This window comes from Corythoichthys intestinalis, chromosome 13 (assembly GCF_030265065.1).
Source record: "Corythoichthys intestinalis isolate RoL2023-P3 chromosome 13, ASM3026506v1, whole genome shotgun sequence".
NCBI classification, from domain to species: domain Eukaryota; kingdom Metazoa; phylum Chordata; class Actinopteri; order Syngnathiformes; family Syngnathidae; genus Corythoichthys; species Corythoichthys intestinalis.
The window spans coordinates 23,828,390-23,840,509 of NC_080407.1; the positions used below are offsets into that span (position 1 = coordinate 23,828,390).

Here is a 12,120-nt window from a genome sequence, read left to right on the forward strand (position 1 = left end):
ATGATGGAGACTGACCCAGACTGGGCACCATCCCTACATCTGGGACACACATCTGTTACACCGACAAACACTGCACGCTCTGCAAGACGAACGTGAGCAGCTACAGAAAGAGACACTGCAAGCACCAGAGATGGGGGTCCAGCAGGATGCAAACATTTAAGAGCTGCAGACCAAGGAGGGACCATCTGAGCCTGGTGAAAAAAACATTCACCAACAGAATGAGGAAGGGACACCTGACGCTGGAGAAGAAAGTGGTCAGCTACAGATTGAAGAGGGGACACATGAAGCTGGAGAAGAAGGTGATCAGCTAATCACAGAGGATGAGATGCACAACACCAATCAGGATGTGACACAGACTGTGATTATTGACCGTTTTGAAATTTTCACAGAAAACCCATCAAATCTGAAAGCACGTGCCCAAATGTTTTCCAGCTACAAGCACCACCACACTATGAAGTATTTAATATGTATTACACCCAAGGGAGCATTTTGTTTCTTATCAAAAGGCTGGGGAAGGCGTACAAGTGACAAACATAACCCTGAACAGTGATTTTTTTTTTTTTTTGATAATTTGTTACCTGGGGACATTGTCCTGGCTGACAGAGGTTTTGACATACAAGAATGTGTGGGCATGTAGTGTTCAGATGTCAAACTCCCAGCATTTACAAAAGGCCGCTGTCAGTACATTTGAGAATCCATTTTCAAAGGGTCATAGGAAATGTTTGTCAGAAGTATAAGATCTTAACAGGAACCATACCCATAAACATGATTCTTCCATGTGAAGGTGAAGAAGCCACAATGTTGGATAAGGTCACTTTCTGCTGTGCCCTGATAAGCCATTGCCCAACAGTAGTATAGTACAATTTTCTTTTCGTAGTGTTTGTACAAGCAGTTTTTTATACGTTTGTAGATGACTTAAACCTGTTTAATAAAGTATGTCAGTGACAATTTTGAAGTCTTGACTCCTTGCCTCTCTTAGGTATGTAAAACACTAGTGCTGGTTTTGATAATGAAAAGTACTTTTTTTTTTTTTTTTTTTTTTTTTTACTATTTACATTCAAACAATTTTGAGGAGATAAAACACTCAATAGGGAATACAATGTTTGCTAACAAAACGAGATGTTTGACAGGTTTACTTTTTTTGGATTTAAAATTTTTACTAAAATAATCAAAACACAGCAGCAGCACAATGGTAAACAGAAAATAGCAATACAAGGAAATATAAAACATCTGCATATGAAGTAAAATAACACTAGTTGTAGAATAACGTGTTCAAGTAAAGTTGTCCCACTTCACATGATAAGTCCTACATTGAGAGAATTGCACATCTTTGCATGGCAATGTCAACACTGAAACAATATATTGTGCAATATACATGAATTTGCATGTCATTAAGACAGTTCCTTCACCTGTTTTAGTCATGTGATGTTTAAGATGATATTCAAGGTACAATTCAAGTTCAAGGATGTTCAAGTAAGAGCTGTATCATGTTTCTGAGAGTAGCAACGAGTGAAGACTGTGTTGTCGCAGTCCTGCGATCGAAATGCCAAGATCCTGCACCGAGCCATTCGTTAAATGTCCGTGAGCTTCGAGAGATTTATAGTTTTTAAAATGTAAGCGCTGATACCGTAAACGAGGGTCTTTTTTATATCCAGCGATGAAGTTGGAGGCAGTAATGTGGCGTCGGAGCTACTCCTGTTCTGGTTTGTTTACATCCGTGGTACACTCAAAATGGCGCATGGAGGCGTGTCCGCTAGTTTGGGAACGTGACTGACAACGACCGATTCCGGTCCTTTCGGTATTTTAACGGTTTCGATGGGCAACCGGTTTGGGCTGTGCCGTGCGCCGAAGAAACGCGATTCAAAAAAAGGAAAAGACAAAGAATTGACAAAGATGATTTCTTTTGTTTTACATGCAAAGCTACCATCAATGACCATTGTTAAATGAGGCCCTTAAAAAGTAGTGTTCCTGTCTGTTTCACGTTGGACAATGAAAAGTATGCAAAAATAAATAAATTAATGAATTTAAAAAAAAAAAAAAAAGACGTGAAAAAAAAGCAAGAGGTGAGGTATACTAGTGACGAGATTTGTCGTTCACTTGAGTAAACGAATCCATTCCGGTTCATTCAGTAAAAAGATTCGTTCAAACAAATCGTTCAACGAATCGTTCGCCCCCCTCATCTCCCTCCCCGCCCAAACGAATCGTTCGGTTACTGAACGGGAAGTGACGTTGCCGAACGAATCACCAAAGACCGCTTCGCAGTATAACTGAACGGGAAGTGACATTGCTTGGTCCCTCCCTCTCTTCCACATTGACCACTCGTCGTAGTTTCAGAAATGAGTGACAGGCGGTATCATTCTGCTTTCACAGACAGCCTCGTCTCCCTCCTGCTGCTGCAAAAGCGAGGGAGAACTTCCGCGTCGTCTGTCCTAGTTCTATGGGCTCAAAGTCATGGCTCGTGCTTGCATTTCGATTTAGGACACGGTTAAACATTTTCCTTTTGTGAGGGGAGTAGGGGGCGGGGGCGCACGGACTTTCTTTAGCAGGTTCTTGATCACACATACATATACAGCATGTTTGCTGTCACGAAAATAAAAATACATCGTAAGTTTAATTTCTGAATATGGAACGACCAACACATCATATTTACATCTCGCTCTGTTGTATTTTTGTTTTTTAGTATTAAGATGATCGTGTTGAATTTTTGCACTGGTATTAATAAATAAAATAATCCGGTCAGCTCCCCTGTCGTCCCCGCATCTCAGATCGTCAAATGCTGACGAGAAATAATTGTTTGCTCTTTACGATGTCGCCTTTCTACTCTCATTAGTCTGTTAAGAAAAATGTAGACATATTGCGACATCTCCCGTGTCCGCGTGCTTTGTTTTTGGGCGCTTGAGTAGCACATGATGGACGGATTGACATAATTTGTCAAACCAACCAACACCTGACACGAGAAAAAAAAAAAAAAAAAACACTCGGAAAAAAATTACATGTATATACAGTTTCATTGCAAATCAGTATTATGGTGATCATATTGTTTTTTTGCACTGGTATTAATAAATAAAATAATCCGGTCAGCTCCCCTGTCGTCCCCGCATCTCAGATCGTCAAATGCTGACGAGAAATAATTGTTAGCTCTTTACGATGTCGCCTTTCTACTCTCATTAGTCTGTTAAGAAAAATGTAGACATATTGCGACATCTCCCGTGTCTGCGTGCGTTGTTTTGGGCGCTTGAGTAGCACATGATGGACGGATTGACATAATTTGTCAAACCAACCAACACCCGACACGCTGACACGAAAAAAAAAAAAAAAAACACTCGGGAAAAAATTGACATGTATATACAGTTTCATTGCAAATCAGTATTATGGTGATCATACTAAATATTTTTTTCTGTGCACATATGAGGTAAATGTCGCTGCCATGAAGCCTCCATATAGTGACAGTTCTCTGCCCGCTTCACTGCCGTCACGCGACCGCAGCTCAGCTTTTGCTTGCCTCGTAGCTACCCGTGTTTTAAATTACTGTAAATTTGATAGTATGTCGTCATAGGCAGTCACGAGTTTGTTGAGAAAAGTACTACTCTAAACAATGCTCGCTAGATTTGTGTGGTCTTTTTGTCTGTTTGAGCAGCATTTGATAGGCTCCACGTTAACAAATATGTGACAAAGTCATTTCCTTTCATTTTCTGATTCGTTCACCGCATAGTCATTGTCATTACTGGAAAATCAAGTTAGCAGCAAGCTAGGTCAGGAACCGGAGGACCGAGTCACTGAACGGGAAGTGACAAAACTCAGTCTTGCCCCCCTGCCTGCACGCTGGCTGCTTATTGGCCACACGTGGACGTGAGTGACAAACGCCCTGATTCTGTTTCCGCTCCCTCCCCTGCCCGCGATGAGGCTGGCGTCTGATTGGTCGTGTGCGATGTCAGAAGACGCTGCCGCTTGCTCAACGCCCTCCCACGCAGCGAACAAGCACCACCTTCATAGAACGAATCAGTGCAGATGATGATTAGTTCGGTCTCGTTCACCAAAACAATTCGTTCAAAAAGAACGAATCGTTCGCGACCGATACAACACTAAGGTATACGTGCGCGTCATACGTCATGACGTAAAGAACGTGTGGCTGGAGTTGCATTGGATTGCTTTGGAAAAGTCGTTCTTTGAAGACAATCCACTAAGCCCCAAGACGTAATGTAATCGATTGAAAGGTGTCAGATATTTTGGGCAAGAATCCGTTCAATTTCACTTCTGCTTCGAGTCGTTTGGGTGCACGTTGAAACTTCGAGGCCTGCTTTGTTAGCCTAGCCTAGTTTAGTAGCTAACAAAAGAGAACAAGCAACGGTCCTGGGATAAACACGTCGCCGAACAAGCCAACATCAAGTCCCAAAATGTCAGGTGAGTCAGTACCATTCGAATGTTTAGAGTCACAAAATGTCTGATTAGTGCTGTCACTCGGCACCACATTTATTTATTTATTTATTCTTTTTTATTTTTACTGTTTTTGATCGTCTCCTTCTAATTTAAATGTGATGTAAAGCACTTAAATTATTCTCATTTAACAATTCTACACATTTACCAATGGAAAAATGGAGTAATTTAATACGTACAAAATGGGCTTTTGCCAATCCAATAAATGTCCAAATCAAGGGCGTAGGTTTGGTTTCAACATTGGTAGGGACGGTATAAACACATAACTTGCATGTACACTTTTTGCTGAAAAGTTGGAAGTGTTATGTCCCTACCGTCCCTATGCAAACCTACGCCCTTGGTCCAAACTGTCAGGAGAATACTCCAGATTAGGGCTGTCCCAAACGACTAATTTTCTCCCGATTAGTCAGCCGACTATTTTTACGATTAGTCGACTAATCTTATAATTAAATTTTTTTGTTTGTTTACTAATTTAGCAATGAAATTTTTGTTGACGCTTATCAATTCACAAAAAACATATTGGAACACTTAAATTATTTATTAAAGTACAAATAAACACATAAATAATAATAAATCACAAATAAACAATTAGTTCAAATGCTGATAGAATTTACTAGTGTAGCATCCCTGATTGAAAAGGTGGTCTCTTAAACTGATGGTTTACAACTTTTATTCCATCCTTGATGTAATCACACCGTAAGAGCTATGGTGCACACAAATAAAACAACACAATTAGAAATTAACAAAAACTTTTCACCTTTTTCCTTTTAAACCTTATTTATATATCAATGAATTGCCTTTACCTTAATTTATTACCTTATCATTGACAATCTCTCCCTTGAGTGCAATCACTGTATATACTGTATATATTTATGACCTTTTAACCTTATATAATTTTCTATACCATAAAATAAACCATACCATGAAATAAACCTTTCAGTTAGAGTTAAGGACAATACTAATAGCACTTAAAGGCCCATTGTCAATGAAACATTATTATTCAGTAAGGCGACAGCACCCTCTGGTGTACAAAAAATGAAAAAAAAAAACGGTGACGGCGCTTGAGGTGTTTATTCACGGCCGACGTGCAGCCAAGCTTGGCATTGAACAGACAGGACAGAAGAGTGTACCCTCCGTTGTTTCTTTGAAATAAGTCAATGTTTTGGACACTCTGGTGCGCTTTTTTTGTCTTTGTGCCGCTTTCCCCGCTTGCATACAGAGCATCCGACATTCTGAACTTTCCACGCATGTATTTTTTTTTTTAACCCTTCATTAACCGTCGACGGGATGTTGTGCTCGTCGACGGATTTACGTCATCGATGACGTCGACTATGTCGACTAGTCGGGACAGCTCTACTCCAGATACATATTTGTACAACAGGTCTGGCTGCGGGTAATGAAGGAACTCTCATCCCTTTCGAACTGCGGGATTCCATTGTCTCCAAATCTTGCCCTGCTTGGTGATCTGAATATTTCATGTAATCAGGCCCGTCTGCTACTAGCGACTTTAACGATCGCTTAAAAAACATAACAATGTTGCTCAATTGGAAAAATAAACAAAATATTAACACTAACTAAGGGCTAAATTTAGACATGGAACATATAACACTGGAGCAAATACCTGCAAAACCCAACAAACAAATTGTTCAACGATGAAAAATAATGGTCAAAATTCACTTGAATGCTGAAGCTAGAATCATGGTTCTTTCTTGCATGTGAAGTAGGGGTGTGACAAAATATCGAAATGGTGATATATCGTGATACTTTGTATCCCAAAAGGTTATCGATATGCTCCTGCCAAGAGTTGATATATCGTTGGGGCGCTTACAGGTCCCTTTTTGTTCATTTTAAGGCATTTACATGTTTGAGTCACTGCCTATTCATTTTGGGAGAATTTTTGCTCCTGTCCTGAAACTCAAAATAAACTGAAAGTGACCAATAAATGCCCCAAAATCAGAAAGAAGTGACAAAAAATCATAGAGCTGAAACGAATACTTGAGCAACTCCAGTAACTCGAGTTTAAAAACTGATCCGAGTAATTTTATTCACCTCGAGGAATCGTTTAATATTGCCAGCTCTAAGCATCACATTTTGCCCGGACTGCTTTTAATGCGGGACAACGCGCTGACGTCACGTGCGTAGAGGAAGAAGCAATAAAAATAAAAAAAATAAAAATTAAAAACCTTACTGCAGCCAACAGCCGCTACAAACTACGCTGACGTTGCTAAAAATTACGCCCGCATGATGCTAGTGTGGTAGCAGGTAGTGTCCGATGCGTCTCATAGATATCCCATGCATTTAGGACTAGATGCGAAATGACAGACTCGGCCGAACAACGAAGTTTTTGCAGAACACTGCAAAAACTCAAAATCCTTTCAGCATTTACAGTTTAGACTAACTTAAAACTTAACTAAACCTAAAAATAGCTTGACACAAATGGAAAGCCAATTGAAACACGTGGGAAAAACACATAGCTTTCAAGTGATGTTTGAAGAAATGTTTTTTTTGTTTTTTTTTTTTTGTTTAAGATGTAGAAGTTTTTTGAGTGAAAGCAGTGAATTTTTTTTCTCGTCACAACTGAGATGCAATTGTTGGCTGTTTTCAACAATGTACATCGAAAATAAAGACATTGATTGACTGAAAATGGTTCAATATTGTATTAAATTTCTTTTTTTTTCATGTATATTTATAATTGATCTTTACCTAAAAAAAATATGTTATCCGATTACTCGATTAATCGATAGAATTTTCAGTCGATTACTCGATTACTAAAATATTCGATAGCTGCAGCCCTAAAAAATAACTAGCAAATAAACAGATTCAGAACATTGTGAGTGACTTCAATTTTCCAACAGGATTCAAAACAATTCTTACATTTTCTTTTAGTGGTATGACTATATTGTCCTGAGCATTAGCGTGAGCACCAGCAGAGTAGATAAATAAATGTCACGAATCACTGGAGTGAAGTAAGTGAAGAAAACTTAATGATGCACATTGATTGGACACTATGACTAATTATTAAGGCAAAAAAAAATCAATAAAATAAGGACTACGACATTAAAATTGTACTTTTGCTATGAGAAAAAAAAAGTCACATTGTCACGTAGGGGTAGTTGCTGTGAGCAGCTACGCACTTTCCAGGACGTACATGTACCTTAACTTGGAGCTACGACGGAGCATGAGTATAACAGGGTTTTCCCTAGGATTTTTTGAAGCTGTGGTGGTGGTGGACTGTGTCTGAGTCGGACAACCCCATCATGTTGTGCCGCGGCGAATTTTTTTCATATCATCAATCAATCAATCAATCAATCAACTTTATTTGTATAGCACATTTAAAAATCCGCCAAGGAGACCAAAGTGCTTTACATAGCAAAACACAGCAAAATAAGTCAACTTTGAAAGATAAAACAAACACATAAAATAAAATAAATAAAAGACGAGGTCATAAACTGTCATTGCACATTAAAAGCTGACGAAAAATAAAATGTTTTAAGACGTGATTTAAAATCCGTAAGTGAGGGGGCCTGTCTAATAGTAAGTGGTAATTGGTTCCACAGCCTGGGCGCCATCACCGCAAATGCACGGTCACCCCTAAGCTTCAGCCTTGATCTTGGGACTACTAGAAGCAGGTGGTCAGCTGATCTGAGGGTTCTGGTTGGACTGTAAGGCTGAAGCAGTTCTGACAAATATGGCGGCGCAAGATTATTCAAACATTTAAAAACAAATAATAATATCTTAAAATGTATTCGGTAATGTACCGGGAGCCAGTGAAGAGATGCTAAAATTGGGGTGATATGTTCACGCCTGCGGGTTCTAGTTAGGAGTCGAGCAGCAGAGTTTTGTACAAGTTGCAGACGGGCCAGTGCCGCCTGACCGACACCTGCATACAAAGAATTACCGTAATCCAGCCGAGTTGTGACAAAAGCATGAATCAATTTTTCCATATCAGAGCGTGAAACAATAGATTTCACCTTAGCAATCTGGCGAAGCTGATAAAAACAGTCCCGAACAACACAAGAAATCTGCTTCTCAAATTTAAAATCAGCATCAAATTGGACCCCTAGATTTTTGACATAATTCTTAAGAAACGGAGACAATGAACCGAGGTCAACATTCAGGGAGGCCTGGCTACTCGGTTTGAACACCATGACTTCAGACTTACTGTCATTCAAACTTAAAAAATTACATGAGAGCCACGACTTTATATCGTTGAGGCATTCAATAAGTTGACAGAAAGTGCCATTCTGCGCCAATGGAAAATAGATCTGACAGTCATCAGCATACAAATGAAATGAAACACCATGTTTTCTAAAAACAGAACCAAGAGGCAATAAATAAAGTGAAAATAAAAGAGGGCCGAGAACAGATCCCTGGGGAACCCCATGTGGAAGCGATGCCTTTTTGGACATGAAATTGCCCATTTTCACACAAAAACTCCGTTCATTTAGGTAAGACTTAAACCATTCAAGAGCGACACCTTGAATACCCACACTGTGTTCAAGACGAGAAATTAAAATCTGATGGTCTACGGTATCAAATGCTGCAGATAAATCTAAAAGAACTAAAACAACAAACTTGCCAGAGTCTGTTGCCAGAAGTATATCATTTGATACTCTTAAAAGTGCCGACTCAGTGCTGTGGAGGGATTTAAAACCAGACTGAAATGGTTCCGAAATCTGGTTTTCTTCAAGGAATGGTAGCAGCTGACTATAGATAACCTTTTCTAGTATTTTAGAGATGTATGGAAGATGAGAAATGGGCCTAAAATTTGAACAGAGGGTGGAGTCTAGGCCGTGTCTAGGTCATGACAAATAAGATTTTTAAAAATTATTTTATTTTTTTCAAGAATCATAACAAAGATCTATTTGCAAAGTTTGCATCCTGCCTGGGAACACTTGATTTTCCTGGAAAAAAAAAATGGTGGGGGGTGGATGGAGGGAATCAGCAATAGACCCTACTCACGTGACGTCACAGCCATTCCCCCGCGCCATGTCTACTCGTCATGTTAATGCATTAGCACTTCGTAAATTCCTCCTATTATGGCGTGTTTTTCTGCTCGTTAACATTAATAATCAAAATGGTGAAGGCGTGTGTGGCGGCCGGTTGCAATAACAGAGAAGATAGACGGAGAGGCTTGAAGTTCTACCGTATTCCGAGAGACCCGGAGAGGAGAGCGACATGGACTGCTGCAATTCAACGAGAAAATTGGGCTCCAAACGACTACCACAGATTATGTAGTAGTCATTTTATATCTGGTAAGATGCATTTAATATATATTTAGAGGGTTTTGGGCTGACAACCATAATTAAGATCATTGCTAGGCTAATCGCCGACAACATACACTCAGACGTTGTGAATGAACTACCTGAAAATATATAATTATAAGGGGATAATAAGACAGTTGTCATACAATTAATTTACAATTTAACTATTGAGGTCAAAAGCCAAAAAATAAATTCAACTAGGGACAATCTGGAGTAGTGCTATCGCACTTCATATTTATTACATATTATATATGTATGTAGTGAGAGTGCTATCGCTAAACCATATAAACATTAAAAGCCCTAGCTCCATTGACAAATGACATGAAATACATTAGACTTGACAGTGGATGTTAGCAAGAACAAAAGATTTTGAATTGAAAATTTCGTTACTCACCTTCCCGAGCACACGATAGATTCCTGCCGAATTTTCGTGGACGAGGACCTGTTTCACCCAACCAGCAACGAAGTATTTATAAGCCTCCAAGCTCTTAAAGTTTTTCAAACTTTCGTGAGAATAGGCTGATTTTGTGTGGACAAGATAGTTGTAAATGTCAGGGAAGCAGATGTCAGGCAAAGACGGCGAAGACAGCGGGTCGAAAAACATCGATTTAGGCATCAAATATGGATCTGGCGAATGGCTAAACTGAAGCTCTTCCACATAACGCCTTTTATGCAACGCATCCAATGAGTTTACAGCATCAGATAACACCGGGGCTTCCATGAATTCCTCTATAACTTGCACGACTAATTGAAAACAATGAGAATAGGTCTAAAAAATACGGACAATATGGCGGCCGGATACAGCGACACGTCATTTTGTGACGTAGGTGAGTAGGGTCTATAGGTGGTCCTTTTATAGTCAATGTGAGGCATGCTGCAAGATTGTCCCCCTGTTCCTCAAGTCTGTTTCACCTACACAGGAATTTAAAGAAAAATGAGATCAAGGAAATGAAAACACTCAAGCATTTAAAACTTACATTGTACAGTTGACAAAATGTCTTACTCAGTTCATTGAAGAAAAATCTCACAGTTCACTGTTGAGATGGGCACTGTCAACGCAATGGCCGACGGTTGCCGTCAGCAGCACTCCCCATTTATCAGTCTGTGATGCCATCTTTGACATCGTGCTGACCTGGTCCATATTCTGAAACACATTCAATGGATTACCCATTTAGATTTAAATCAAATATGTTAAATTTACATAAGCCAATCCAACTTCATTTCAAAGTGAAGTGTCTTTGTGGGAGTTACTTTTCTGATTGTTAGTACAAATTCATATAATGATTTGTTTCAAGGAGACGAAAAATACTTCTTTAAATGCAAATACACCATCTGTTTTGTCATTATTTTCCGATAAGGATTATGCCAGGTTATAGACAATGAACCTTTTTCAATTTCACAATTTATGGTAAAATAATACAATTATGATTATTAAAAATGATAGGTGCAAGATTCTAAACACTCACCTTGATTTTTGTGGTACAGCCACGGCTTGAACTTTGCCATTTTTGTGCAGGTTGGGTCCCAGCTAGATTTCCTGTTTGCTTTTTTGCATACTTCTCCTACCCTGGACTGTGTGCCTTCCTGATCTGCGTCTCTATGTGCTATCTCCTCTCATTCAGTTTTTGAAAAACTCATCTCAACATTAAAATACTACGCTTGCCATAACCATTTGGTTATTTCTACTCCTCCGAACGTGAGAGCGTATACATTCGCAACTGAAGAGCACCTGAGAGCATGAGCCCTCCAGTACGTTCCGAAATATTTAATTAACCTCATACGCTAATAAAATATTTCAGAACGTGACGTTCTAGATCATCATAACAATAATGGTCACTTTGTCAGCGGACCCTCGTCCTCAGGAACTTTTCTCTTTCCAAAATACTGTACTTCAATAACAACAAGTGACGTCAGTGCCGAACAAAAACATGCCATAATGAACTTAAACGTTATGTCAGTGTCAGTATATTAAGGTCATTTTCACAGTCTTAAACCAAAAGTACATCCATTAACTTCAAATGCCTTTCCGTGGTTTTGTCTCCCAATTTCCATCTCTGCGCCGAGCCGACGTACCAGGCGCAAGCTTTCAATACAATTGATTAGAGCTGGGAATCTCTGGGCACCTAACGATTCGATTACGATTACGATTCAGAGGCTCCGATTCGATTGTAAAACGATTATTGATGCACCCCCCTCCTTTTTTTTTCTTTTTAATGTTTTGTACATTAGTTCCAAAATTGTTCAAAAATACTCTCAGGCTAAACCACACTACTATTTCAGTATCAAGTTAACATATAGCAGTAAACAAATGTACAAAAATAACATTAAATAAAAAACTCCAGTCCCCATTCTGTATCAGCAGCTTTAAACTACATTCAATTAATTTAATGTTGTGAATCAACCGTTAAATTTGTTAAAATTG

General features: G+C 39.1%; 1 protein-coding gene across 2 annotated transcripts in view; it reads left to right on the forward strand.

Moving 5' to 3' along the window:
- The first annotated feature begins 4,033 nt into the window (after positions 1-4,033).
- The window catches only part of LOC130928036 (oocyte zinc finger protein XlCOF6-like), a 33,943-nt gene continuing 25,856 nt past the window's right edge, over positions 4,034-12,120 (forward strand). For both annotated transcript variants that reach the window (XM_057854229.1, XM_057854230.1), the window contains exon 1: positions 4,034-4,401. In XM_057854229.1, coding sequence (XP_057710212.1) covers positions 4,395-4,401 — 7 coding nt within the window. In that variant the 5' untranslated portion in view covers positions 4,034-4,394. The remainder of the gene's footprint in view (positions 4,402-12,120) is intronic.